General features: G+C 41.6%; 1 protein-coding gene across 9 annotated transcripts in view; it reads left to right on the top strand.

Annotated features, from left to right (window-relative positions):
* Positions 1-26232, top strand: part of sox5 (SRY-box transcription factor 5) — a 524923-nt gene that overhangs the window by 351975 nt on the left and 146716 nt on the right. For 3 of the 9 annotated variants that reach the window (XM_060903475.1, XM_060903476.1, XM_060903478.1), the window contains exon 1: positions 1282-1485. The exons of 2 other annotated variants lie outside the window; for them this stretch is intronic. In XM_060903475.1, the coding sequence (XP_060759458.1) occupies positions 1448-1485 (38 nt within the window). In that variant the 5' untranslated portion in view covers positions 1282-1447. Of the gene's footprint in view, positions 1-1280; positions 1486-26232 lie in introns of those variants that run through there. 4 more of the 9 variants (XM_060903483.1, XM_060903477.1, XM_060903481.1 and 1 more) reach the window with 2 other exon arrangements.

Raw genomic sequence — 26232 nt, forward strand, 5'->3', positions numbered from 1 at the left:
GGCCGGCCGACCTCCTCTAGGCATAGAGCGTGAAAACGCTGGCGTTGTTGTTCGGGGGTGCACCCCACACGCTGGAGGACGGCCCGGTGCAGGTCCACGTAGACCAGCCGGCTGTCGGCAGGGAGCTGTAGCGCGGCCAGCTGTGCCTCGCCCGTTAGAAGGGGGAGGAGGCGCGCCGCGCGTTGTTCCACCAGCCAGCCCGAGGCCTCGGCTGCTTGTTCGAATAGTGTGAGGAAGGCCTCGGGGTTGTCGTGTGGGCCCATCTTCATTAGGGTGAGGTGGGGTGAGCCCGCGGCGGTGGAGGTGGTGGACCCCACCGACGCGAAGAGGTGCTGGAACGCCTGACGATCTTCCTGTTGTGCCAGCACCAGGGCCTCGAACCGTTGTTCTTGCTCCTTTCGGAGGGCGAGCAGCACCTGGTGCTGGCTTTGTTGGGCCGTGGCGAGGGCGTGGATCAGGTCTACGAAGGGGGAGGACTCCATGGGGCTGTTCTCCTCTGTGCTCCGATCCCGGGTTTCAGCACCACTTTAGAACTTTGTGTGGGTGGGTGGAGCACAGAAGTATGGCAGGCCAGAACTGAGTTTCCAAAAACTCTTTATTTGCACTTTTCAGTAGCAAACACACTCTCCCAGCCACACGCATTCACACACATACACACCCACAAGTCATCTGGTTGGGGAGAGAGAGCCCTCTTCCTCTGCTCTCTCTCTCCTTATATCGGGCGTGGTTGCTGGGAAGACACACAAACACAGGTTAATTGACATCAGGTGTAGTGATTCTGCCACTTACCTTCCCTGACTCCGCCCTGTGGTCACAGACCGACGCTTGACCACACCCCCGCTGCCACAGCGTGTTACTTCTGTTAAAAGATCATTTCTGGGAATGAATTATAAATAAATAAAATATTTTCAAGTTTTTATTGTATTTTTTTAAAATGAATAAATAAAAAATCTAGATTTCTGCTCTGAGAGAGAGAGAGAGAGAGAGAGAGGACAGAAGACAGAAGATAGGTAGTTGTGGTGCTTGTATATATAGTCGTGTGTGTGTGTGTGTGTGTGTACTGGCCCTTTAAGGCCTGGTGGAGCAGCTCTGAGCTGGGGACTAAGGGGAGGAGAGACAGAGCGAGGAGGAGGGAGTAAAGGAAGGAGGGAGGGAGTAAAGGAAGGAGGGAGGGAGTGTGAGGTTGCTGGGTGAGTGTGTGTGCGCGTGACGGACACAGACTCACACACAGAGGCAGAAGCCGTCTCGGCTGTGTGAGAGGTTAGAGGATCAGTACGGCGGGGTGTGTGTGAGCGAGCGTCCGAGCGTAGTGCAGCGGGTGGGTGTGTGTGTGTGTGTGTGTGTGGGTGGGTGTGTGTGTGGGGGGGGGTCTTCCTGGATGTGTGTATGTTGTTGTTGTTGTTGTTGTGGAAGGATCCTTGTGGTGTGAAACCCCCCGTGTTCCAGCATGCTCACAGAGCCTGAGATACCTCAGGAGTTTAACAGGTACGTACACACACACACACACACACACACACACACACACACACACACACACAGGCTCTGTTTCAGGACAGTCGTACAGAGGAACTGAGGAACCTTGGGACAGAGAGAGAGGAGAACGAGAGAGACTTGGTGCGAGAAGAGTGTCTGTGCCTGGAGGAGTGTGTGTCATTTGGTGTGATGGTGTGTGTGATGGTGTGATGGTGTGTGTGTGTGTGTGAGAGAGACTTGTTATTTGTGGACTTTGTGTTGCTGCTTGATGTAACTGTTTGTGGTGGACTGAGGAAAGAAAAGTTCATGTGTGTGTGTGTGTGTGTGTGTGTGCGCGCGCGCACATGTCCAGCTGCAGTAAACATAGTGACCAAGAGAAACCCCTTCTCTCTCTCTCTCTCTCTCTCTCTCTCTCTCTCTCTCTCTCTCACAGTAAAGCAGTGCATCTCAGAAGGAAGTTAAGGTTCTGAGGAACTTTGTATTCTTCTACAGAACTCTGTATTGCTCTAATGGAAGTCTCTAGTCTTCTAATGAAATTCTGTAGTGTTCTCACGGAACTTTGTAGTGTTCTAACAGAGCTCTGTAGTGTTCTAAAGTAACTCTGTAGTGGTTGTATAGAACTCTTTGGTGTTCTAATGGAACTCTATAGTGCTCATTTGGCAGTCTGTGATGTTCTAGTGGAAGTCTGTAGGACCATGTGGTGCTCTAATGGTCATCTATAGTGTCTCTGTGGAACTCTAAACAACTCTGCAATGCTCTAGTGGAACTCTATAGTTTTCACAGAACTCTACAGTATTCTCATGAAGTCTTTGAAGCACTCTAATGGACCTCCTAGTAATTTGTTGGCTCTCCAGAGAATTCTACAATGCTCTAATGGAACTCCAGAGAACTCCGTAGTGTTTTAATGGAACTCTAGGGAACTCTACAATGCTGTCATGGAACTCTACTGAACTCTGTAGTGCTCTAATAGAACACTGGAGAATTCTACATTGCTGTCATGTAACTCTAGATATATCCATAGTGCCCTAATGGAACTCTAGAGAACTCTGTAATGGTTTAATTGAATGCTGGAGAACTCTATCATACTCTGATGGAACTCTAGATAAATCCATAGTGCTGTACTAGAACTCTGGTGAATCTTATAGTGCTCTATTGGAACTCTACAGAACTCTATAATGTTTTAATGGAACTGTAGAGAACTCTACAGTGCTGTAATGGAACTCTACAGAACTCTATAATGTTTTAATGGAACTGTAGAGAACTCTACAGTGCTGTAATGGAACTCTACAGAACTCTATAATGTTTTAATGGAACTGTAGAGAACTCTACAGTGCTCTATTGGAACTCTACAGAACTCTATAATGTTTTAATGGAACTGTAGAGAACTCTACAGTGCTGTAATGGAACTCTACAGAACTCTATAATGTTTTAATGGAACTGTAGAGAACTCTACAGTGCTGTAATAGAACTCTACAGAACTCTACAGTGCTCTAATGGAACTCAACAGAACTCTACAGTGCTCTAATGGAACTCTACAGAACTCTATAATGTTTTAATGGAACTCTACAGAACTCTACAGTGCTGTAATAGAACTCTACAGAACTCTACAGTGCTCTAATGGAACTCTACAGAACTCTACAGTGCTCTAATGGAACTCTACAGAACTCTATAATGTTTTAATGGAACTGTAGAGAACTCTACAGTGCTTTAATGGAACTCTACAGAACTCTATAATGTTTTAATGGAACTGTAGAGAACTCTACAGTGCTCTAATGGAACTCTACATAACTCTACAGTGCTCTAATGGAACTCTACATAACTCTACAGTGCTCTAATGGAACTCTACATAACTCTACAGTGCTCTAATGGAACTCTGCAGAAGTGTACAGTGTTTTAATGGAACTCTAGATAACTCCATAGTGTTCTATAGACGTATGATTGGAACTCCAGAGTTCTATGTTGACTCTGTGATGTGATTGTGATTGAAATGACGAGGGTTTTTTTCTTTTCCTCTTCTCCTCTTTTTATCCCTCTTTTCTCTTTTTCACTTTGTACACACAGCACATGGACTAGAGTATTAGTATGTCTTATTGACCTCTATTAAGAGTGTGTGTGTGTGTGTGTGTGTGTGTGAGAGAGAGAGAGAGAGAGAGAGATAGAGATAGATAGAGAGAGAGAGAGATGGTGTTTGATAATGATTTCTCAGTAAACTCCTTTCCTGCATCTCTTTTTCTCTCACTTTCTGTTTTTATCCTTCTGCTTTTTTTTTCACTTCTGAACTTGTGACACATTCATTAATTTGGACAGATAAGAAGAAACACTTTAGATGCCACATGGAACATCTTTTAATTCTTTTGAACTTTTTTTTTGCTTAGTGTCTCTGTTTTTATCTTCTTTTTTTTAAATTCGTACACTCATTGAAATCTAACACACTCATGCAAGTCCCTGCTGGGTCCTGTTTATTCTTGCCGCCGTTTTTCTATTTATTGCCCCCAGATGCGTGCGTGCGTGTGCGTGCGTGCGTGTGTGTGTGCGTGCGTGTGTGTGATTGCTGGCCTTCTGTCTCGTCATGCCAAATCGCTCTCACCTACTTTTCTGCATCGTCTAAGTCTTTCCAAGTGCCTTGGGTTGATATTGGAATAATGATTATATTTTGTATATGTATATTTAAAATAAGTAAGTAAATAAATAAATAATTAATTAATCAAATCCCCCTGTTTTAATGCTCGGCACATTTTTAGCACCACACTGCACATTTTTATTGCATTAGCAAAACGGCACTGTTTTGCCAGATGCAACTAATCTTTTGTTCGCAGATAAACTCGGCAGGTTTTTATCCCTGAATTAGGAACACATTTGTATGACGGGTAAAATGTGTTTTTAATAAATCATTCATCCAGCAATGAAGAGCAGAGGGGGAGTTAGAGAGAGAGAGAGAGAGAGAGAGAGAGATAACAACAGCTATGAGGAATTAAAAATGTAAAGGATTACACCGAAAAGCAGAGGGTGTGGAGATAAAAGTAGGGATTACAATGACTTAGAGAGAGGGAGAGAGAGAGAGAGAGAGGACACTGGATGCTCTTCAGTTCTGCTTTCGAGTAATGCACTCCATCAGTGGTGAAGGAGTGTGCACTGGATATGTGTGTGTGTGTGTGTGTGTGTGTGTGTGTGTGCGTGTTGATGAAGTGTCGGTGTTTAGCACGCGCACGAGCGACAGCGCCGTGTTCCTCAGTGTGTTTAGCAGCAGCGTGAACGCGTGTCTGTGTGTGTGAGCGCTCGTCCGCTCATCTCTTCTGTCCCGATGGCTGCGTCTCTGTAAGTCCGCTTCACTTCTGTTCATAACACTATAATAAACAGGACTTTTTTCCCATGATGTTTAATTCAAGACTAAATAATTTGCGACTCCTGAGCAGTCTGAGTTAATGTTTACCTGCTGGAGTGACGAGCGATAATTATTCAGCAATTCGGAAAAGCAAAACATGGCAGCTATTATTGATACTGATATTGTTATTGATATTATATTTTTTATGTAAAAGTTAATAACTAGCTTATTACCTACTTAATTACCTACAGAAGTTTCTTAAGCAGCAACTTGCCAACGAGTGACTTCTGTTTTTTTGTTTCTTTGTTTTTTGTTTTTTTTTTTTTTTTTTTGGTAATTACATGACCATCTAATTATTTGAATAAACCATTATTTATTTTTCATTTTGGCCACACAGTGTGGCACGGCGTGAGCCATTTTTTATTATTATATTTTTAGTAATGTGTCAGTCTATCATTTTTGAGCATTTTAAAAATAAATGTGACGAGTCAATGTGTGCAAGTTGTTATTAAGAATTCTTAATAAAGCTTTTCCAAATAGGTTTTTAATCTGAGGGAAAAAGAAAAGGAAAAACGATTTCCAAGCTTTAACCTGTAAAATTCCAGAATGTGTAAATGCTGTGATTTATAATGAATAATAATAATAATAATAATAATAATTATTATTATTATTATTATTATTATTATTATTATTATTATTTCATCAACATTCCCAGATTTTTTTTTTTAATTTAAGGAAAACAGACCGGACATTTCCTGACCAAACTGTTAGATTCCACAGACACAGTGAGAGACTTTAGAGCGCTCCATTTGTCACCTCTTTCCCTCTTTCCTCCGTTCTCGTTCCCTCCCTCCGGGTGAGAGAGGGTCCTTCCTTTCCAGCTTCTTCAGGAATTTCTTTTGGTTCCCTGCCGATCCACGTTAACGAGGTTGTGTAATTGAATCGGTGTCTGATGATTGTGATGTTATGATGAGATTATTGCGATACTGACACACAGAGCGTAACTTCCTACATGATGAAGCGTGATGGTGCAGTATTAACTCCGTTAGAGCGCTACTGTGTGTGTGTGTGTGTGTGTGTGTGTGTGTGTGTGTGTGTCTGATGGACTCTCTGGCTCTCTGTCCTCTCTGGTCTCTTTATCCACTGTGGCCTATTGAGCTCAGACTGGCTCCTTTGTCTGGCCCATATTGTGCTTTCTCACAGAGCCTTGATAACCATGTCTCCATGCTGGGGATGAAGGGAAGGGAGGAGGGTGGGATGGAGGGGGAATGAGGGAATGAAGAATACCAGAGGAGAATGTTAAAAGCTTCTCTCTTCTCTCCCTACACCTCCTCCTCCTCCTCCTCGTCCCCTCTGAAACCTCCCCCTGGCAGTCAGCTGACCCCCAGAGAAAGGGAAACTCCACTGTAGGATCAGATCAAGTACTGGAGTTTGGCCTTCGGTCTCTTGTTCTGTACACAGGGATAGGGTACGGGGGTGGGAGGGGGGTGTAATGAGCCAGAAGTCATATGACAGCAGGAGGTCACAGGTCATGGGTCAGATGTCAGAAGTCAGAGACAAGCATTGCATCACTGGCAGAGCAATAAAAATCAGAGGCAATGGTTTCTGTCACTCTCGGGGAAACAGACAGGAGTGTGTGTGTGTGTGTGTGTGTGTGTGTGTGTGTGTGTAGCCTATCTGGTCCTCGCCAGCCTGCACAATAGACTCTCTGTACATTCAGGTACTTCAGGAAAGGGTGGAGAGAATCAGTGTGTGTGTGTGTGTGTGTGTGTGTGTGTGTGTGTGTGTGCTGAATAGCCAAACAGTGTGTGCGCTTGTTTAACCGCACACAGTTTTCTATGATTGAAAATGAACCTGAAGTGTTACTAAACATCACCGGCAATAAACTGTTGAACTGTAAAACTTTGTGCTTCTCATTCGGTTCGTCATCATCAAGCTAATATAAATTCTTTTAAAGGAACTCCAGTGACGTGAACACTGGAAAAGAAAAAGAGGAGTTTATGGAACTCATAAACAAGCCTGAGGTCCTGGTCCTGATCCTATGCAGATGATATGCTCCTAATCGTTACTGTTAATCGCTTCAACTCCAGGTTTATGATTCAGTTATCCATCATAAAACACATTAATCAGTAACTACAATGAATTATTAACAAGTTAATAAGCTGGAATGAATAGAAATGGAGAGCTGGGTATGTATTTCACAGTTGAAGAAGGACCATTTGATACTTAATACACCATTATTTAGTGATTCATCCTTAATGATGATAAATTACAGTATTATTTTGAAGAAATGACAGCGATATGGACAAGAACGAGACCTGGGATGAGTAAATGAGTGAAATCTCAGTCCTGCGTAGATGATGTGAGACGTGTCTGTATTCAGGATTCACACAATATTTACACAAAAGCATATTGTTTAGTAGGTGCGATAAATTATTTATATGTAACTATGTCGTCTGGGTTTTCTTCTTCTTCTCATTTATTATTATTATTATTATTATTATTATTATTATTTAGTTTGATTCAGTAACTGCTCTGAATGTTTTTGAATGACAGTGAAATGAACAGAAATGAGACCAATTTGTGGATCCTATGCAGATGATGTACACCTAACGGTCACTTCGTTCCAGGTTTATTATTTACTTCTTCATTGTAAAGTGTAACAGCGACAATTTATTTTGACTTCACCAAGCGAATAGAAACAAGTTTACAAGCCAAAGTATTGTGAGATTGTGATTATACACCAACGATATGTTCCTAATGACGCCTGAACGACTGGCAACTCCAGGACAACAACGCAGCACAGTGACTCAGTCACCCTAAAGACATGCCGTGTGTGTGTGTGTGTGTGTGTGTGTGTGTGTGTTGGGTTTATTTTTATGTTTTATTTTTAAATTTAAACAAAATATAAAAATGAGGGAAGTAAATTTGACATCAATACACGCTCTTCTGCTGCGTCGTTGTACGTCTGTGCGTGAAAAACCCTCAGACACAAAATGTCACCGAAAGTCACGGTCCTGTGAGTCAGCGTGCGATGGACGGCTGGATAAATGAAATAAATAAATAAATAAATAAATAAATAATCAGATGAGAGGAAAAATGACAGGAAACCATGCAGACGGCTGATGCGATGACTAAAAAACGCTGGCAAACGTGTGCATGTGTGTAAGCTGTAGGCACTGTGAGCTGGCCAGTGCCTTCTGTTCAGCCCAAAAGCAAACACACACACACACACACACACACACACACACACACACACACACACAGAGCAGTGTGACTTCACCTCCATGTCTAAATGCTAATGGATGACAGTGACATTAGACTCTTGGCTTTTGTAGAAAAGGCTGGACAGGAAACCGGGGTGGCCCCCACAACCTGGGGCGAAACACAGAGGCTGCTTTGTGTTACAGCTATGCGAGAGAGAGAGAGAGAGAGAGAGCTTTCATTCTCATCATATATGTGTCTTTGGAAAAATATGTCCAAGTCTCAACCTGTATCGTTTCTGCAAACTGCATTCGATCAGCACAGCCATGTGAGTTTGATCTGTTCTTAATGCCTCCGTGAAGTGCCGTTGATGGGCGAGGGGGTGAAGGAGCACTAAAGGCATCAGTCCTATTAGGCTACATCCACACGACAACGGCAATGAGATGTTATTTAAAAATATATCGTGTCCAAATGGGCAACGATCAGTAAAATATCAGGTCCATATGGCAACGCAACGCTTGCTGAAAACGATGCAATACACATGCCACACCTCTAGGGGCGCTGTAAGACGGTCCCTTCGGAGACACCAGAACAATAGAAGAAGTAAGGACGCATGCGCATAAACTATTATGCGCGAGACTTCATATTAGCCACAAAGTCAGGAAAATCTGTTCGTAAAATTAGATTATAATGACCAAATACAATGAAAAGTATTTTTCCAGTCTCACCTGTGAAAGGTAATCCCATGTCATCTCGTTTGGACGGCAAACCTGTTGGTACAGTTAAACGCAGCTAATCTTTATTCTCTGCTTTGACCTATCCAATATGGCGGCGAGGATGACGTATGATTCTACGCGGAAAGCGGCGTCTTTAATGGTCCGGAATAAATTGAATGCTACACGTTGATGGATTAATTTGTTGTTTCTCACCTGTGAAAGGTAATCCCATGTGATCTCGTTTGGACGGTAAACCTGTTGGTACAGTTAAACGCAGCACATGAATCTTTATTCTCCGCTTTGACCTATCTAATATGGTGGCAAGGATGACGTATGATTCTACGCAGAAGGCGGCGTCTTTAATGGTCCGGAATAAATTGAATGCTACACGTTGATGGATTAATTTGTTCTTCTACGCCCTTTTTGAGGAATGTATTGTAGGACTTAAACCAACATCTGAAGAGGTGAGATCGCTCCTTTTTTTCCCTATTTTTGCTGGCGGGATTGACTCTGCCCTAAGGTCAGAGTCTCTCTCTCTCTCTCTCTCTCTCTCTCTCTCTCTCTCTCTCTCTCACTTTGCACCATTACACAATAAATATTCACAGTGAAAATATTTTGTAAGCGCGTTTCATGAACCAAGTTATAGGATTTGTTGACAACTCGCATCAAGTTCTTTACACTTCTACCCGGCGTGAAGCACTCACAGTCATGTGGTTGTGACATCATCGTAAACAAATCCGTTCTACTCATCCAGACGACTTCACAACAGCAACGTTGCCAGATCTTTCCACTCTGGAACCCGTTCTCAAAAAGATTGTGTTTTGGGCACCCAAAACGCCGGTGCCGTGTGGACGCCAGGCCGAAACGATAAGCAATTGTATCGGAGTCACCTGAATCCGTTGCTGTGTGGACAGGGCCTAAGTCACCTGGAGACCTACAGAAGCCACTTTTGTTAATCTGTAGAAGTGCGAGAGAGAGAGAGAGAGAGAGAGAAGAGGGACTATAAATATCTCTGGAGCAGAAGAACCCCTCTGAAAGAGAGACACAGAGAAATAGAGAGACTCCCAGTTCCACACAAACAGGCGATTGTCCTAAATAAAGCATCATGCTGGAGCTATCACAGGGACAGAGAGAGAGAGAGAGAGAGACCAGTCCTTAAGGTCTCATATGTATGTAAATGCTGAGGTATTGTTGCTGCTGCCAGAGCTCTTGTTATCTGTGAGAATAAAAAAGGCCTCATTGTTCAATACTTTAAACACGTTGTTTCTTTCACACACACACACACACACACACACACACACACACACACACACACACACACACACAAGGGAACTGTCACATCCGGCTGACATCATCACCCACTCAACTCTGTGAAGGAATTCACCTTGGTACCATCCAAAAGCCGTCCAGAGCACAGAAAGAACAAGCCCGAAGAAACAACGTCACATGATGAAATAATCCACCGGATCACTGAGGGATGAGTGTGTGTTCTGATCCGACCCGATCTCACCATACATTTATACTTAAACAAGCCAGGCGGAGAACTTTATTGACCTCATACTGTTATAAACAAACACTTGTACACACTGACCTCAAACTCACATGCTAACGTTACCCTTCGCCGAGACGAACGAATTGTTACGGTGAGAGAAATGAAGGCGTCGTTCTAAGCTCAGCACTTTTACTTCACATCTGCATGTTTTGCTGATATTTAAGATTTTTTTCTTCATAACTTTTCAGCGTATCTTCTTTAAACCTCAAACGTTTTGTCACCAGAGTGTTCTTAACCTGTAAAAGAAGTTCCACAGAACCCCGGAGTATAGATTTATTTCATGATTTTTTTTTTTTGGAACCACATTGTTTTGGAACCAGAGAACTTTCTGACTATTCCTGAAATATCTGCTGATACAACACATTAGAACCCATTAGAACACAGTATGACCCATTAGAACACATGAGAACACATTAGAATACATCAGGACCAATTGGAACCCATGAGAACACATTATGACGTAGAACACATTAGAACCAATTAGAACACATGAGAACCCACTAGAACCGAGTTGACTTTTATGCTTGGACCCCTATTCTATTCTACCAATCTAACCACATTAAAGACAACAACAACGACAAAAATTTATGGACCCCTTGGCTATATTTCACAGACCCGTAGGGGTCCGAGGAGCCATTTGAAGAACTGTTGCTTTAAACCAGCCAACGTTTTCAGGGTTTCATCCTTAAACTAAAGGACTTTTTAGAAAACAGTCATCCTTGTGCTATATTTTCTTCACAGGTGGCGCGTTCCAAAGCAATGTTCACAATAACAATATTATATTCATAGAGTGATATAGTTATATGCATCCCGATTATTAAAGATCTCTAACAGGGTCCTGTTTGCATCTGGAAACATTCAGACCTGCTGTAGAACCTTCTTTTTATAGCATATAGCACCGTGTTCCAGGACTCTACACACATCTGTGTGTGAATGTATACACACTCTCCGGCCACTTTAATAGGAACGTGTTGTTGGTTCTAAGATCCCTGTTCTTGGCTGCAGGAGTGGAACCCAATGTGTTCTTCTGCTGTTTCATGCTGAGATGCTTTTCTGCTCACCACGGTTGTAAAGAGTGATTATATGAGTTACTATATCCTTCCTGGAAAAAAAGCTCGACCCAATCTGTCCGTTTCCCTCTGACCCTCTCTTATCAACAAGGCGTTTGTTTCCACCCACAGAACTGTCGCTCACTCACTCAGTGTTTTTTGTTTTCTGCACCATTCTGTGTAAACTCTAGAGACTGTTGTGTGTGAAAACCCCAGGAGATCAGCAGCTTCTGAAATACTCAAACCAGTCCATCTGGATCAAACCAACACCCAGACCACAGTGAGAGAAAGTCACACTGTGAGATCACACTGTTTCCCGTTCTGATGTTTGAACATTGTGAACATTAACTGAAGCTCTTGATTTGTATCTGTGGGATTTGATGCGTCGTGCTGCTGGCGAGGGATCGGCTGATTACAGAACTGCAGAGAACAGCAGGGGGATTTATTAGGGTGTACCTAATAAAGTGGCTGGTGAGTGTGTGTACTGAGACACTGCTCCTGAACGGAGTCCAGATGGAAGGCGTTTTGTAACAGGGTGGTGTGATGGCGTGGCGTTACTCTGACCACTCGTAGTGGCTGATTATTTTCCTGTAAGAGCACGTCCCTGAACTGATTGATTCCTCTTAGTTTAAACTTAAATTTGTGATATATTTTTTTATCACTTTACAGTTACATTTAATGTTTTGCAGTGTCACTGAAACTACTTACTTCCTCTTTATCATGTTATAACAAATATAAATCACCTCTCTGTTATTCTCTCTTAATGTTAATAACACACACACACACACACACACACACACAAACAAAAGTGAGAAGCTGCAAAATGTAAAGTCCAGAAGGAGAATTGATAATGTAAATTATTGACATCATGACATCATTTTTTCGCCTGTTTCACCCATTCCATGATCATTTTGAAGAATACTACAGAAGTACTCAACAGTTTCTATTCTTCAGAAGCCTTCGCACACTTTTATAACCAACCATACACCAAACAATCCCTTTCGAAATGTTTTTTGTGTATGTGAAATAAATTTGTATGTAGGTGTGAGAGATCTGGGGGGTTTTTTGAGCTGGTAATGCGTCTGCGTCTGTACGGTGCTGTGACTAAACTCTGTGCTATTATTAGGAGCATTTTTGCTGTGTTCGCCGCCTGCGATGGCGATTAGATAAAGGATGTTAGTTTTAGTTTTAGTGTTTTTCCCTTTTCTGTAGATGTTTAATGGAGGCTCTGTTTGAGAAGCGAGATGTGCATGCGTATGATGAGATGAGAGGAACGAAGAAGAGATGAGAGAAGCATGGCTTTAATTCTGGCTTAGCACACAGCCAGGGGGACGGGACAGGAGGGGGAAAGGGCCACACCGGCGGGGTGGCCATTAGCGGCTAGCGATTAGCCCAGCGAGTTAGTGGCTTAGCCTGGCATGCTAGCCTCCTGACCTGCCATTTAGCTGCAAAGCCACACTTAATGCAGCAGCAATTAAACTCCTCGTTTATATTCCATTACAGGACACAATGTGTTACAATACATTATAATAATACATAATAGTTTAATATATATTTTTTTAATTATTCAAAAATGATTAGTAATGGATTAATGAATGGCTCGTTCAGGTTTACACAAAAAAATCCCAATAATTTCTTTAAATAAAGAACGGTTTCATGGCTTTAAACCCTTCACAGATAACTTGGAAACATTTCACTCTGATGATATTTTGTTTTGGTTTGTTGTTTAAATTCTAACCTACCAAGCTCACTCGCTATCTAAACTAACAGTCATAACCCATTTTGATTCCTATGGTATATTTTGCCAAGATTGACTTCTGTTAAATACACAAATAACTGACAAGGTAATACTTTGGTGCTAGCTAGCAAGATTTAGCAACTTTTTGACCTTCGTTAGCAGATGAAAACTTCCCCAAACAACTACCGACAAATTTGGTGGCTTTTTGCGACTTTGGCGAGGTCATTCTCAACATTGTGACTCAGCAAAAATCAGCTTTCAATGATTTGTGAATAATGGAATCTCGTGAGTATTAGCATTATTAGCATCATTAGTGTCAGAGAGCCAGTACACTCAAAAAAATAACTTGCAAATAACTTGCTCAGTGAACATAATAAAATTATGGAAAGTATTTCCACCCAAGTAAAACTGGCGTTAACTTAGCCAGAAACAATTTTGTTGAGTGACCTAAATGTCAACCGTGACATGTTAGACTTAGGTTCATGTAACAAACACCCATGTTGGTTTTTTTGAGTGTAGCAACCTTTGGTGAGATTTTTTTTGGCTACACTGGCTAGACTTTTAGCTTCAGTGCCTGATTTGTGTGTTTACATCAGTAAACATGGATAAGAACCTCCTTTAACAGAATGACGCTAATTGTTTATTAAGATGTTAATTATGCCACTGTAATGAAAAGTTTTCTGGTTTCCCACCATCAACTCAAGAGAAGAAGAAGAAGAAGAAGAATGTTATAGTACACTGAAATTCTCAGGAAGTTCAGGTCAAAGTTCAGGATCAGCCATGATACACTACTCACACCACAGTCAACTAGCTGCTTATCTAAGTTAGCTAATGTTAATGCTTCACAAATCTTGGTTGTTATGGTAACTCTATTTTGAATTACTGAGAATATGATGATGTAAATCAGGACTCGAGACAAACACAAGCTAGTTTCCTGGCTGAAAGTTCACCAGCCAGCTATGTTAGCTAATATTTAGCTAAAACAAATCTTGGTTGTTTTGGTGGCATTACAGCATTTTAGTTGGTATTATAGTAAATAAACCACTTAGAATAATCACTAGTCAGTTCGCTAATGTTAGCGATAAACAAGTTTTGGCTGCTATGAGACTCAGGAAGTAAACTACTGTGACAAATATGAGAGTTTACTCAGGCTAATTTGCACAATTGGCACTAATGTTAGCTCATGTTCATGATAAAGAAATTGTGGTTGTTATGGTAACATGATATGATATGATGCAATATGATATGATATTTTGACAGGTAGAAATAAAGTTGTGAAATAAATCACTCAGAATAATGAGATTCAAAAGCACAAACTAGTTTTACTAACATTTGTGGAAAATAAATCTTATGATATTATGACAGGTTTTCATAAAGTGTTATAACTCGAGACTCGAATGCTAAAATGTGACAAATGTGTGCTCGTTTACTAGCAGTTAGCTAAGTTAAGCTATGCTAAGCTATGAGTCTAGCTAAATAGCCAGTGTCAGTGATATTTAGCTGTTTGGGACAGCAGAACCATATAAAACCATACAGAACTGTATCTCATGTCACACAAATCTAATGTATTGTTCTGAATGTCATGCTCCATTTGATTTGAACCGTTTCGATGTTGTCGAATATGTGCATTTCGTCGCCATAGGCCTTTGACAGAGTTTTGCATCAGTGGTTGCTCGGGTGACAACCTTTCATTGTGGAACTGTACAGTACAGAGCGCTTGGGTGAGCCGTACAGCGGCGCTGCGTGTTGTGTGTGAGGTCAGAAATAAATGTCATCTCTGGAGGTTAATCGCTCTTTTCCTGCTGGAAATCATCAAGCATTAAACCTGGAGATAATGAGCAAAACCCGGAACAGTGAACGTTTTTGCCGAGGCGGACTGTGTACAAGTGTGTGTGTGTGTGTGTGTGTGTGTGTTTGGCAAACCAGGCATTATGACAGCCACAGAAGGATGGAGTGAAATTATGCTAATGGACGCTAATTATGACCTCGGAGACCAGCTTCACTGCCAATTTATCTACTTAATAAAGCCCCTTCTTTTTAATCCCAACATCACTAGATGTTCTAAATGCTTTGCGCGGCCTCTCTATGTGCACAGGTCTGCCAACTTTCAATGAAATAGCGGCTATAACCTGCTCACCCGGCGCGCCGGATTGTATAGTAATTATACTTCAAAGACGTGGAGGAAAACACACATTTTATTGCTCAAGAGGAACTGTGAAAGCCTCGTGTCAGGAAGTGTGTGAGGGTATGAGTGTGTGTGAGTGTGTGTGTGTGTGTGTGTGTGTGTGTGAGAGAGAGAGAGAGAGCGCTTTATGGGGCTCGAGATCAAACTAAAGCTCCATCCAGAAGCTAATTCACCTGAACGAGGAGCTTTTTATATAAATAACGCTGTGTGTGTTTGATGAGGACACTGGAGAAGTGTTTCCTCCTGGAGTGAGTATTTGAGGGTGAGCTGATGAGGACAACGTGCAGGGTTGAGGTGTGTGTGTGTGTGTGTGTGTGTGTGTGTGTGAGAGAGACTAGAAACAAAAGGGCTCAGTGTGTAAGAATGAAAGCAGGCAGAATAAACAGATCCCGGTGGTGTTGCAGACAGGCCGTGTGCCGCTGCTGAGTTTATACAGCTGCAGCCACTGCTTTTACTGCCCCAGTGTGAACTAGAACAGCTACGGGACCAGCCCAGCCCCCAACACACACACACACACACACACACACACACACACACACACACACACACACACACACACACCTAATACAGACATGAGATATGTTTTATTTACAAATGATTCTTTTTGAACGAGTCACTCTAACATTAAGGAATCATTATCACTGCTTTGTGCTGAGTCATTCATTTGATTCAGTTGCTGATTCACAATTTCAAAGCGTAATTTGACCCAGAACTGACTGATTTTAGATTATACATAATAAATATCATGATTGAGACTCCTCGCTCCTTTCATGTTCAGTGAGTCACTTGAGCCTGTGAGTTCATTGAGAATCATTTGAGCTCACAGAATTCAAACTTTCCGCATGTTTTCAGCATGTAATATCAGTCTCCTGAGCTGTGTACAAGTTTGTCTGGAGTGACGTACAACACACCCAGAGCAGCCTGGGGAGCAGCTGGGGATTCGGTGCCTTGCTCAGTGGCACTTCAGCCATTCCTGCTGGTCCAGGGAATCGAACCAGCAACCTTTTGGTCCCAAAGCTGCTTCTCTAATCTTTAGGCCATGGTTTCCCCTTTTAACTTTAAAATTAGATTCTCAGTGAAATTCTGAGTGTGTGAGCACTGGAACTTTAATTTAAATCCCACCAATGAGATGATGGCAAATTTATGCGACAGCTACAAACGCGGTGAACAAAACACACTGATAGACAAGAAAAATATCCCTCTAACCTCAAGCTCAAAGTGTTTCTGTTATGCGTCAATTTCATCGTTATCATGTCGTACAGTGTGATGGTTTTAAAAGAGCACTGAAGTCACAGTGTTATGATCGCGTGATCAGGCTGAACAAATCTGTGAACGAATCTGAATGAATCATTTGACTGAACAAATTTGAATGACATGACTCCCTGAAAAGGAATCACACAAACTGTAAAGTGTTTAATCACACTTCTTACGGTTCCTCCACTAAGGATATCACAAGATATTAATGATTAATAAGCAAATGTTTTTCTTGACATAGAAACAAGAAAAGCAAAGAAGAAATGTGAAAAGAGTTGTAGATTTGTGCACTCAGTCCTCAACGATGTACAGTCATAGAGACAAATGACTTCCTGTCGTTTTTATAGTTCACACCTAAAGGCTTTTATGTTTCCTGATTTTATTCATATTACTGAGTTCATCTGAATGGGATCGAAGCTGTGGAATACAAAACCTCTGATGTTGAACCTGTACACGTTCTCCACAGGGACAAACCGATAAAGAACTCTGTTAGCATTCTTCAGTTCACCTTTTTTTTTTCTAAATGTATGTTCATTGATTTATTGATTTTGCTTTAAAAACCTGAATGTTTTACTTTCTGCATCTTTGTATTTTTATGCTCTGTCTAAAAATTTGCAGAATAAACTTAATATACGGGACACACAGCGTCACGTACCAGTAACCAGGCGGAAGCTGATTTTATAGATAAAAAAAAGATCAGAGTGCAAAAGTTTGCATCCCCCATGGTTTCTGGGTAAAGGGGGAAAAGCAAGCAAAGTACACAAAATGTACCACTGTTTTATTAAAAATCTAGATTTTTTTTCTAGGATTTAAAAAAATAATTTATTTATTGATTTTATTTGTTGCAAAATGCAAACAGGTAAGAATCTAAATCCCAGCACAATATATAGAATCAATGAAAAACTGTCAGCTGTACATCAATTTTTTTCTTTTTTAAGACAAAATCAGTCTTATTTGATTTGTGATGTTTATGAAACCAAACACACAAAAAAAATCTTGTCTTCAAACCCTCATTATCTTGAGGGTATACAAATTTTTGCAGTCAGTTGTACAATCTGTTCTCTTCATATTCCAATTATTTAGTTGCGTTATATTACGGGGCGGCACGGTGGTGTAGTGGTTAGCGCTGTCGCCTCACAGCAAGAAGGTCCTGGGTTCGAGCCCCGTGGCCGGCGAGGGCCTTTCTGTGTGGAGTTTGCATGTTCTCCCCGTGTCCGCGTGGGTTTCCTCCGGGTGCTCCGGTTTCCCCCACAGTCCAAAGACATGCAGGTTAGGTTAACTGGTGACTCTAAATTGAGCGTAGGTGTGAATGTGAGTGTGAATGGTTGTCTGTGTCTATGTGTCAGCCCTGTGATGACCTGGCGACTTGTCCAGGGTGAACCCCGCCTTTCGCCCATAGTCAGCTGGGATAGGATCCAGCTCGCCTGCGACCCTGTAGAACAGGATAAAGCGGCTACAGATAATGAGATGAGATGAGAGTTAGATTACTGTAATTATATCACACTTAACCAATTTTACATTTCAGTTTACCTTTACTTGTCATTTTTTGTTTATTTCCATTCTTTAAAAAAAAAAAGAAAATAACATTTCTCCTAAAACCAAGAAACCAAAACTGTACAAAAATAAAAGTTAAAGATATAACAGATATAACATCTCAATGAGGATAATCCATCCATCCATTATCTGTAGCTGCTTATGTTCTACAGGGTCGCGGGCGAGCTGAAGCCTATCCCAGCTGACTATGGGCGAGAGGCGGGGTTCACCCTGGACAAGTCGCCGGGTTATCGCAGGGCTCAATGAGGATAATATCTCAATAAATAATTAGTACATTAAATGGTCAGTAAATGGGTAATTTAAAAAAAACAGATTATATTGATAAAACTGAAACCTCACACATTTTGAAAGGAAAAAATGTCCAAAAGTGACGTAACAGGAAATTTTTTTAATAGATTATGTAATTCTGTCTTAGAGCTGGATGATGTGATATATGATAGCAATTTTGCAATAAATTATATCACAAAACATTGTACATTTCATGGAACATTTGTGAAATGTGTTAGTTCCTGCTATGAACACTTTCTGACAAGTGTAATGATTCACTCAATTTATGATTCGATGCAATTCACAATACTGGGTTCATAATTAAATTTTCAAACAATATTTTGGAAAAAAAAACATAAAATGAAGAAAACTGTATTCCCCAAAAATGCAGCATTTATGAATAAAGAATTCATATTCAAAGAAGCTATTCTTTATCAACTTAAATATTCATCTCATTATCTGTAGCCGCTTTATCCTGTTCTACAGGGTCGCAGGCGAGCTGGATCCTATCCCAGCTGACTACGGGTGAAAGGCGGGGTTCACCCTGGACAAGTCGCCAGGTCATCACAGGGCTGACACATAGACACAGACAACCATTCACACTCACATTCACACCTACGCTCAATTTAGAGTCACCAGTTAACCTAACCTGCATGTCTTTGGACTGTGGGGGAAACCGGAGCACCCGGAGGAAACCCACGCGGACACGGGGAGAACATGCAAACTCCACACAGAAAGGCCCTCGCCGGCCACGGGGCTCGAACCCGGACCTTCTTGCTGTGAGGCGACAGCGCTAACCACTACACCACCATGCCGCCCAACTTAAATATTCCTTTTGTGAAATAAAATTTAAAAAAACTATTTTGTTTCATTTCCTTAATAACCAAAAATAATTATTTACCACAGTTGTAAAGGTTGGAGTAAAATATAATCACATATTAACTAAAATATTCCTTTTATTAAAAATGAAAAGGTGAATAACACACAGGTCTTTTCTTAATAAACCTTTACAAATATTTGTACTTCTTCGATTTGTTTATCTTTTCTTTATCTTTCAGGAGTCTGTAAAAAGAGAGCTCTCATTTCTTGTTAAATCTATTTGTACACAATCACACAGCAGCTCTTTCACATTTTAGATCTGTTTTTTTTGAAAGAGCTGTGTTACTTTCGCCTACTGTGAAGTCATGTGTATTCCTGTTATTATATGTTATTGTTCCTTCTGCTGTCTAAACAATGCAATTACAACTAGGGATGTTAACCGATGACCGTTTGACCGATGGTTGACCGAATCAACGTCAACCGGTTAATTTTTTTTGGTTGTCGGTGAAAAAAAAAATCAATCGTTTTGAAGCTGCCGATTTTGGAGCGGAGAACCTGGAATTCTGTGTTTGTAAACGCTTGGGGCATGCCATGCGGTGTAAGGATGACAGCTGACAAATCAGAAACACCCATTCAGTCATGTCCCGCCCTCCCGCCCCAGTTAAAGACAGCTAACAAATCAGAAACACCCATTCAGTCATGTCCCGCCCTCCCGCCCCAGTTAAAGACAGCTGACAAATCAGAAACACCCATTCAGTCATGTCCCGCCCTCCCGCCCCAGTTAAAGACAGCTAACAAATCAGAAACACCCATTCAGTCATGTCCCGCCCTCCCGCCCCAGTTAAAGACAGCTGACAAATCAGAAACACCCATTCAGTCATGTCCCGCCCTCCCGCCCCAGTTGAAAACAGCTGCCACTCGGCGAGAGAAAAGTGTAGACACAGGCTTTTTAGCTTACAAATTACTATTGTGTTTTTTTTTTAAATTATTATTAGAAGGCACATGGAGTTTAGTCCTGCCTTGGCCAGTGCATTCTGAAAGTATGTTTCGGTCTGTAGCCAACAATGCATGTTATTGCAGATCAGATCTCTCCACACAAACTAAAGGCGCAGATGCCGACTTTTTCACGGCTTTTTCATGGACTGTAACGGCATTTGCTTATGTAATAATTTTAATACAGAATTTACTCTGATGAAATTATTCAGACACTCCAACGCCCCCCCCTAAAAAAAAAAATCGGACCTGCACGAGCCGTGAAAAAGGCGCTCCATTTGCATCCCTGTTTAAACTCATACAGTGGTGCTTGAAAGTTTGTGAACCCTTTAGAATTTTCTATATTTCTGCATAAATATGACCTAAAACATCATCAGATTTTCACACAAGTCCTAAAAGTAGATAAAGAGAACCCAGTTAAACAAATGAGACAAAAATATTATACTTGGTCATTTATTTATTGAGGAAAATGATCCAATATTACATATCTGTGAGTGGCAAAAGTATGTGACCCTTTGCTTTCAGTATCTGGTGTGACCCCCTTGTGCAGCAATAACTGCAACTAAACGTTTGCGGTAACTGTTGATCAGTCCTGCACACCGGCTTGGAGGAATTTTAGCCCGTTCCTCCGTACAGAACAGCTTCAACTCTGGGATGTTGGTGGGTTTCCTCACATGAACTGCTCGCTTCAGGTCCTTCCACAACATTTCCATTGGATTAAGGTCAGGACTTTGACTTGGCCATTCCAAAACATTCACTTCATTCTTCTTTAACCATTCTTTGGTAGAACGACTTGTGTGCTTAGGGTCGTTGTCCTGCTGCATGACCCACCTTCTCTTGAGATTCAGTTCATGGACAGATGTCCTGACATTTTCCTTTAGAATTCACTGGTATAATTCAGAATTCATTGTTCCATCACTGATGGCAAGCCGTCCTGGCCCAGATGCAGCAAAACAGGCCAAAACCATGATACTACCACCACCATGTTTCACAGATGGGATAAGGTTCTTATGCTGGAATGCAGTGTTTTCCTTTCTCCAAACATGATGCTTCTCATTTAAACCAAAAAGTTCTACTTTGGTCTCATCCATCCACAAAACATTTTTCCAATAGCCTTCTGGCTTGTCCACGTGAGCTTTACCAAACTGCAGACGAGCAGCAATGTTCTTTTTGGAGAGCAGTGGCTTTCTTCTTGCAACCCTGCCATGCACACCATTGTTGTTCAGTGTTCTCCTGATGGTGGGCTCATGAACATTAACATTAGCCAATGTGAGAGAGGCCTTCAGTTGCTTAGAAGTTACTCTGGGGTCCTTTGTGACCTCACCGACTATTACACGCCTTGCTCTTGGAGTGATCTTTGTTGGTCGACCACTCCTGGCGAGGGTAACAATGGTCTTGAATTTCCTCCATTTGTACACAATCTGTCTGACTGTGGATTGGTGGAGTCCAAACTCTTTAGAGATGGTTTTGTAACCTTTTCCAGCCTGATGAGCATCAACAACGCTTTTTCTGAGGTCCTCAGAAATCTCCTTTGCTTGTGCCATGATACACTTCCACAAACATGTGTTGTGAAGATCAGACTTTGATAGATCCCTGTTCTTTAAATAAAACAGGGTGCCCACTCACACCTGATTGTCATCCCATTGATTGAAAACACCTGACTCTAATTTCACCTTCAAATTAACTGCTAATCCTAGAGGTTCACATACTTTTGCCACTCACAGATATGTAATATCAGATCATTTTCTTCAATAAATAAATGACCAAGTATAATATTTTTGTCTCATTTGTTTAACTGGGTTCTCTTTATCTACTTTTAGGACTTCTGTGAAAATCTTATGATGTTTTAGGTCATATTTATGCAGAAATATAGAAAATTCTAAAGGGTTCACAAACTTTCAAGCACCACTGTAGGTTAACCGACTTTAACCGGCTAATGAGGCTTGGTGGTCGGTCAAGATTTTTTTTAGTTTTCGCCATCCCTAATTACAACCAGGAAAAATTAACACATTCCACAGCCTAATAATATTTCACTGATTTGACTCAGCATAAATTTGTATCAGGATTTCTCGTCACACAGTACATCATTAGAGGCCTAACTGTGGTATATATTAGATATAACGCATAGCTTGCAATTCTAAAGTATTGTCCTGTTATGTCACTTTTTCCCATTCATGTTGTGACAGCATTGTTGTTACGGTTTCCTTTTTGACCATGTTTTCAGCAGATTATATTCTGAGTCTGATTTCCTCCTGATGACATGACATTATAATATCAATATTGAAGTAGATTACATCACATGAATACATGACACATCATTTTTATCTGTTTATAATTATAATGTATAAAGTATAACATTGTGGAACATTCTTCAAACGAGTTAGTACCTGCTACAGCACTGAACAGAAAATTAATGAACATCATCTGACCGGGATGTGTGTGTGTGTGTGTGTGTGTTATAGTTACAATATAGAATATATAATATACAATTATAGGTACTCTTGCTTTTGTACCATTGGTACGTTTCATTATTTCGTTGGCTGTAATTTCCTCTTAGCACTTGGCTGATACGATGATGATGATGATGATGTAGATGATGATTATTCTATCCATATTGTGATAAATTACATCACATTGTCAGTGCTTTGATTCTCACTAGTGATTGTAAGATTCACTGATTCGTGGCGGTGCACCAGGTACAATGTGTGATGAACTTAGGATACATCGTTTCTAACATCTATTCATCAGTAAAATCCTTTTTTTTAGTTAGTTTAGGATTTACTGTCGGCTTAAGAAGAACCAAAGAAATAAAATTGAACAATCTGTATGATATTGATTTTCATAGCATCATATCCTTTTGCATCATGTCGGATCACATGGAATCACATTGTGTCGAATCCAATCATATCGTTTCTGATCGTATCACATCAGTATTCACTTAATACAGGACGTATCTTTAACGTATTGGATCATCGGCATCTGGATGCCAACAAGCCCCAACCTCAGTGATGGAGATGTACACCCCTCATCATACCCCTCATCACACCCCACATGACATCCCACATCACACCCCTCATTACACCCCTCATCACACCCCACATGACACCCCTCATGACACCCCTCATCACATCCCTCATCATACCCCTCATGACACCCCTCATCACACCCCTCATCACACCCCACATGACACCCCTCATCACATCCCTCATCATACCCCTCATGACACCCCACATGACACCCCTCATCACACCCCACATGACACCCCTCATGACACCCCTCATCACATCCCTCATCATACCCCTCATGACACCCCACATGACACCCCTCATCACACCCCTCATCACATCCCTCATCACATCACTCATCACATCACTCATGACACCTCTCGTGACACCCCTTGTCACATCCTACATCACACCCCTCATCACACCCCTAATCCCTACCTTTACACAAATACAAAACACAAATGCACAAGTTGACACAAGTCTTTTCCTTAGATACTGTACATTACGCTTGTTCTTGAGATGTAAACAACAGAACTGAGATTTGAAATGTTACTATTTGCGTAAATGCATTCTTCTTCAATTGTGATGAGCCAGGGTCACATTCATATACAGACAGCGCCTCTACTGGCAATGTGTGGAGCAGTGCAGGTATATCAGACACATTCTGGGCAATCACAGATTTATGTCTGACAGGAACATTTCTTACACAGACAGACAGACAGACAGACAGACAGACAGACAGAGAGACAGACAGACAGACAGACAGACAGATAATTTATTGATCCTGAAGGAAATCCTCGTGTCTGTCGTTGTGTTGATGTGTGTATGGTGTATAACAGGCCTCACTGTTTGTAGTGTGTATAACACTTCTCACTGAGCATAGTGTGTGTAGTGTGTGTAACACTCCTCACTGTGTGTAGTGTGTAGTGTGTGTAACACTCCTCACTGTGTGTAGTGTGTGTAACACTCCTCACTGTGTGTAGTGTGTGTAGTGTGTGTAGTGTGTGTAACACTCCTCACTGTGTGTAGTGTGTAGTGTGTAGTATGTGTAGTGTGTGTAACACTCCTCACTGTGTGTAGTGTGTGTAGTGTGTGTAGTGTGTGTAACACTCCTCACTGTGTGTAGTGTGTGTAGTGTGTGTAACACTCCTCACTGTGTGTAGTGTGTGTAGTGTGTGTAACACTCCTCACTGTGTGTAGTGTGTGTAGTGTGTGTAACACTCCTCACTGTGTGTAGTGTGTAGTGTGTGTAACACTCCTCACTGTGTGTAGTGTATGTAGTGTGTGTAACACTCCTCACTGTGTGTAGTGTGTAGTGTGTGTGTATCACTCCTCACTGTGTGTAGTGTGTGTAGTGTGTGTAACACTCCTCACTGTGTGTAGTGTGTGTAACACTCCTCACTGTGTGTAGTGTGTGTAGTGTGTGTAACACTCCTCACTGTGTGTAGTGTGTGCAGTGTGTGTTACACTCCTCACTGTGTGTAGGGTGTGTGTAGTGTGTGTTACATTCCTCACTGTGTGTAGTGTGTGTTACACTCCTCACTGTGTGTAGTGTGTGTGTAGTGTGTGTTACATTCCTCACTGTGTGTAGTGTGTGTAGTGTGTTACACTCCTCACTGTGTGTAGTGTGTGTAGTGTGTGTTACATTCCTCACTGTGTGTAGTGTGTGTAGTGTGTGTTACATTCCTCACTGTGTGTAGTGTGTGTAGTGTGTTACACTCCTCACTGTGTGTAGTGTGTGTAGTGTGTTACACTCCTCACTGTGTGTAGTGTGTGTTACACTCCTCACTGTGTGTAGTGTGTTACACTCCTCACTGTGTGTAGTGTGTTACACTCCTCACTGTGTGTAGTGTGTGTAGTGTGTGTTACACTCCTCACTGTGTGTAGTGTGTGCAGTGTGTGTTACACTCCTCACTGTGTGTAGTGTGTGTAGTGTGTGTTACACTCCTCACTGTGTGTAGTGTGTGCAGTGTGTGTTACACTCCTCACTGTGTGTAGTGTGTGCAGTGTGTGTTACACTCCTCACTGTGTGTAGTGTGTGTAGTGTGTGTTACACTCCTCACTGTGTGTAGTGTGTGTAGTGTGTGTTACACTCCTCACTGTGTGTAGTGTGTAGTGTGTGTTACACTCCTCACTGTGTGTAGTGTATGTAGTGTGTGTTACACTCCTCACTGTGTGTAGTGTGTAGTGTGTGTTACACTCCTCACTGTGTGTAGTGTGTGTTACACTCCTCACTGTGTGTAGTGTGTGTTACACTCCTCACTGTGTGTAGTGTGTGTAGTGTGTGTTACACTCCTCACTGTGTGTAGTGTGTGCAGTGTGTGTTACACTCCTCACTGTGTGTAGTGTGTGTAGTGTGTGTTACACTCCTCACTGTGTGTAGTGTGTGCAGTGTGTGTTACACTCCTCACTGTGTGTAGTGTGTGTGTAGTGTGTGTTACACTCCTCACTGTGTGTAGTGTGTGTGTAGTGTGTGTTACACTCCTCACTGTGTGTAGTGTGTGTTACACTCCTCACTGTGTGTAGTGTGTAGTGTGTGTTACACTCCTCACTGTGTGTAGTGTGTGTTACACTCCTCACTGTGTGTAGTGTGTGTTACACTCCTAACATGTCAGACTGTAAACTCCATGTTCTTACAGTTGTAACCTTTTCTCAGAACTGGATGATGAAAATGTCTGAAAACATCATGTGGCTTTTTTACTTGTTTAATTTTCCTGTCTTTTTATTTCATGTTGCCTGCAATCCAGCGGAAAACTTTATTATGGAGAATTTATTTATTTATTTACTTACTTATTTATTCATATGATACACTAAAAGTGTAATCATTACAGCTGAGGGCTGTAACACACACATACACACACACACACACAAACAATATTCAGTGGTAGTTCAGAAGGTTATGAGTTCAAATCCCAGCAGCTACCCCTGTTTGATTCAGCCTCAACTGTAAGTCACTTTGGATAAAAGTATCAGGCCACTGAGCGACATTGACACAGACGTGTCCACGGATGGAGCGGTTTGTGTTTCTCCTCAGCGCGGGCTGCAGTGCCACTCTTCCCTGCGCTGGGTTTGTTCACTGTATTCGTCGACCTGAACTCTGC

The sequence above is a fragment of the Neoarius graeffei genome, chromosome 21 (assembly GCF_027579695.1).
Source record: "Neoarius graeffei isolate fNeoGra1 chromosome 21, fNeoGra1.pri, whole genome shotgun sequence".
NCBI lineage: Eukaryota > Metazoa > Chordata > Actinopteri > Siluriformes > Ariidae > Neoarius > Neoarius graeffei.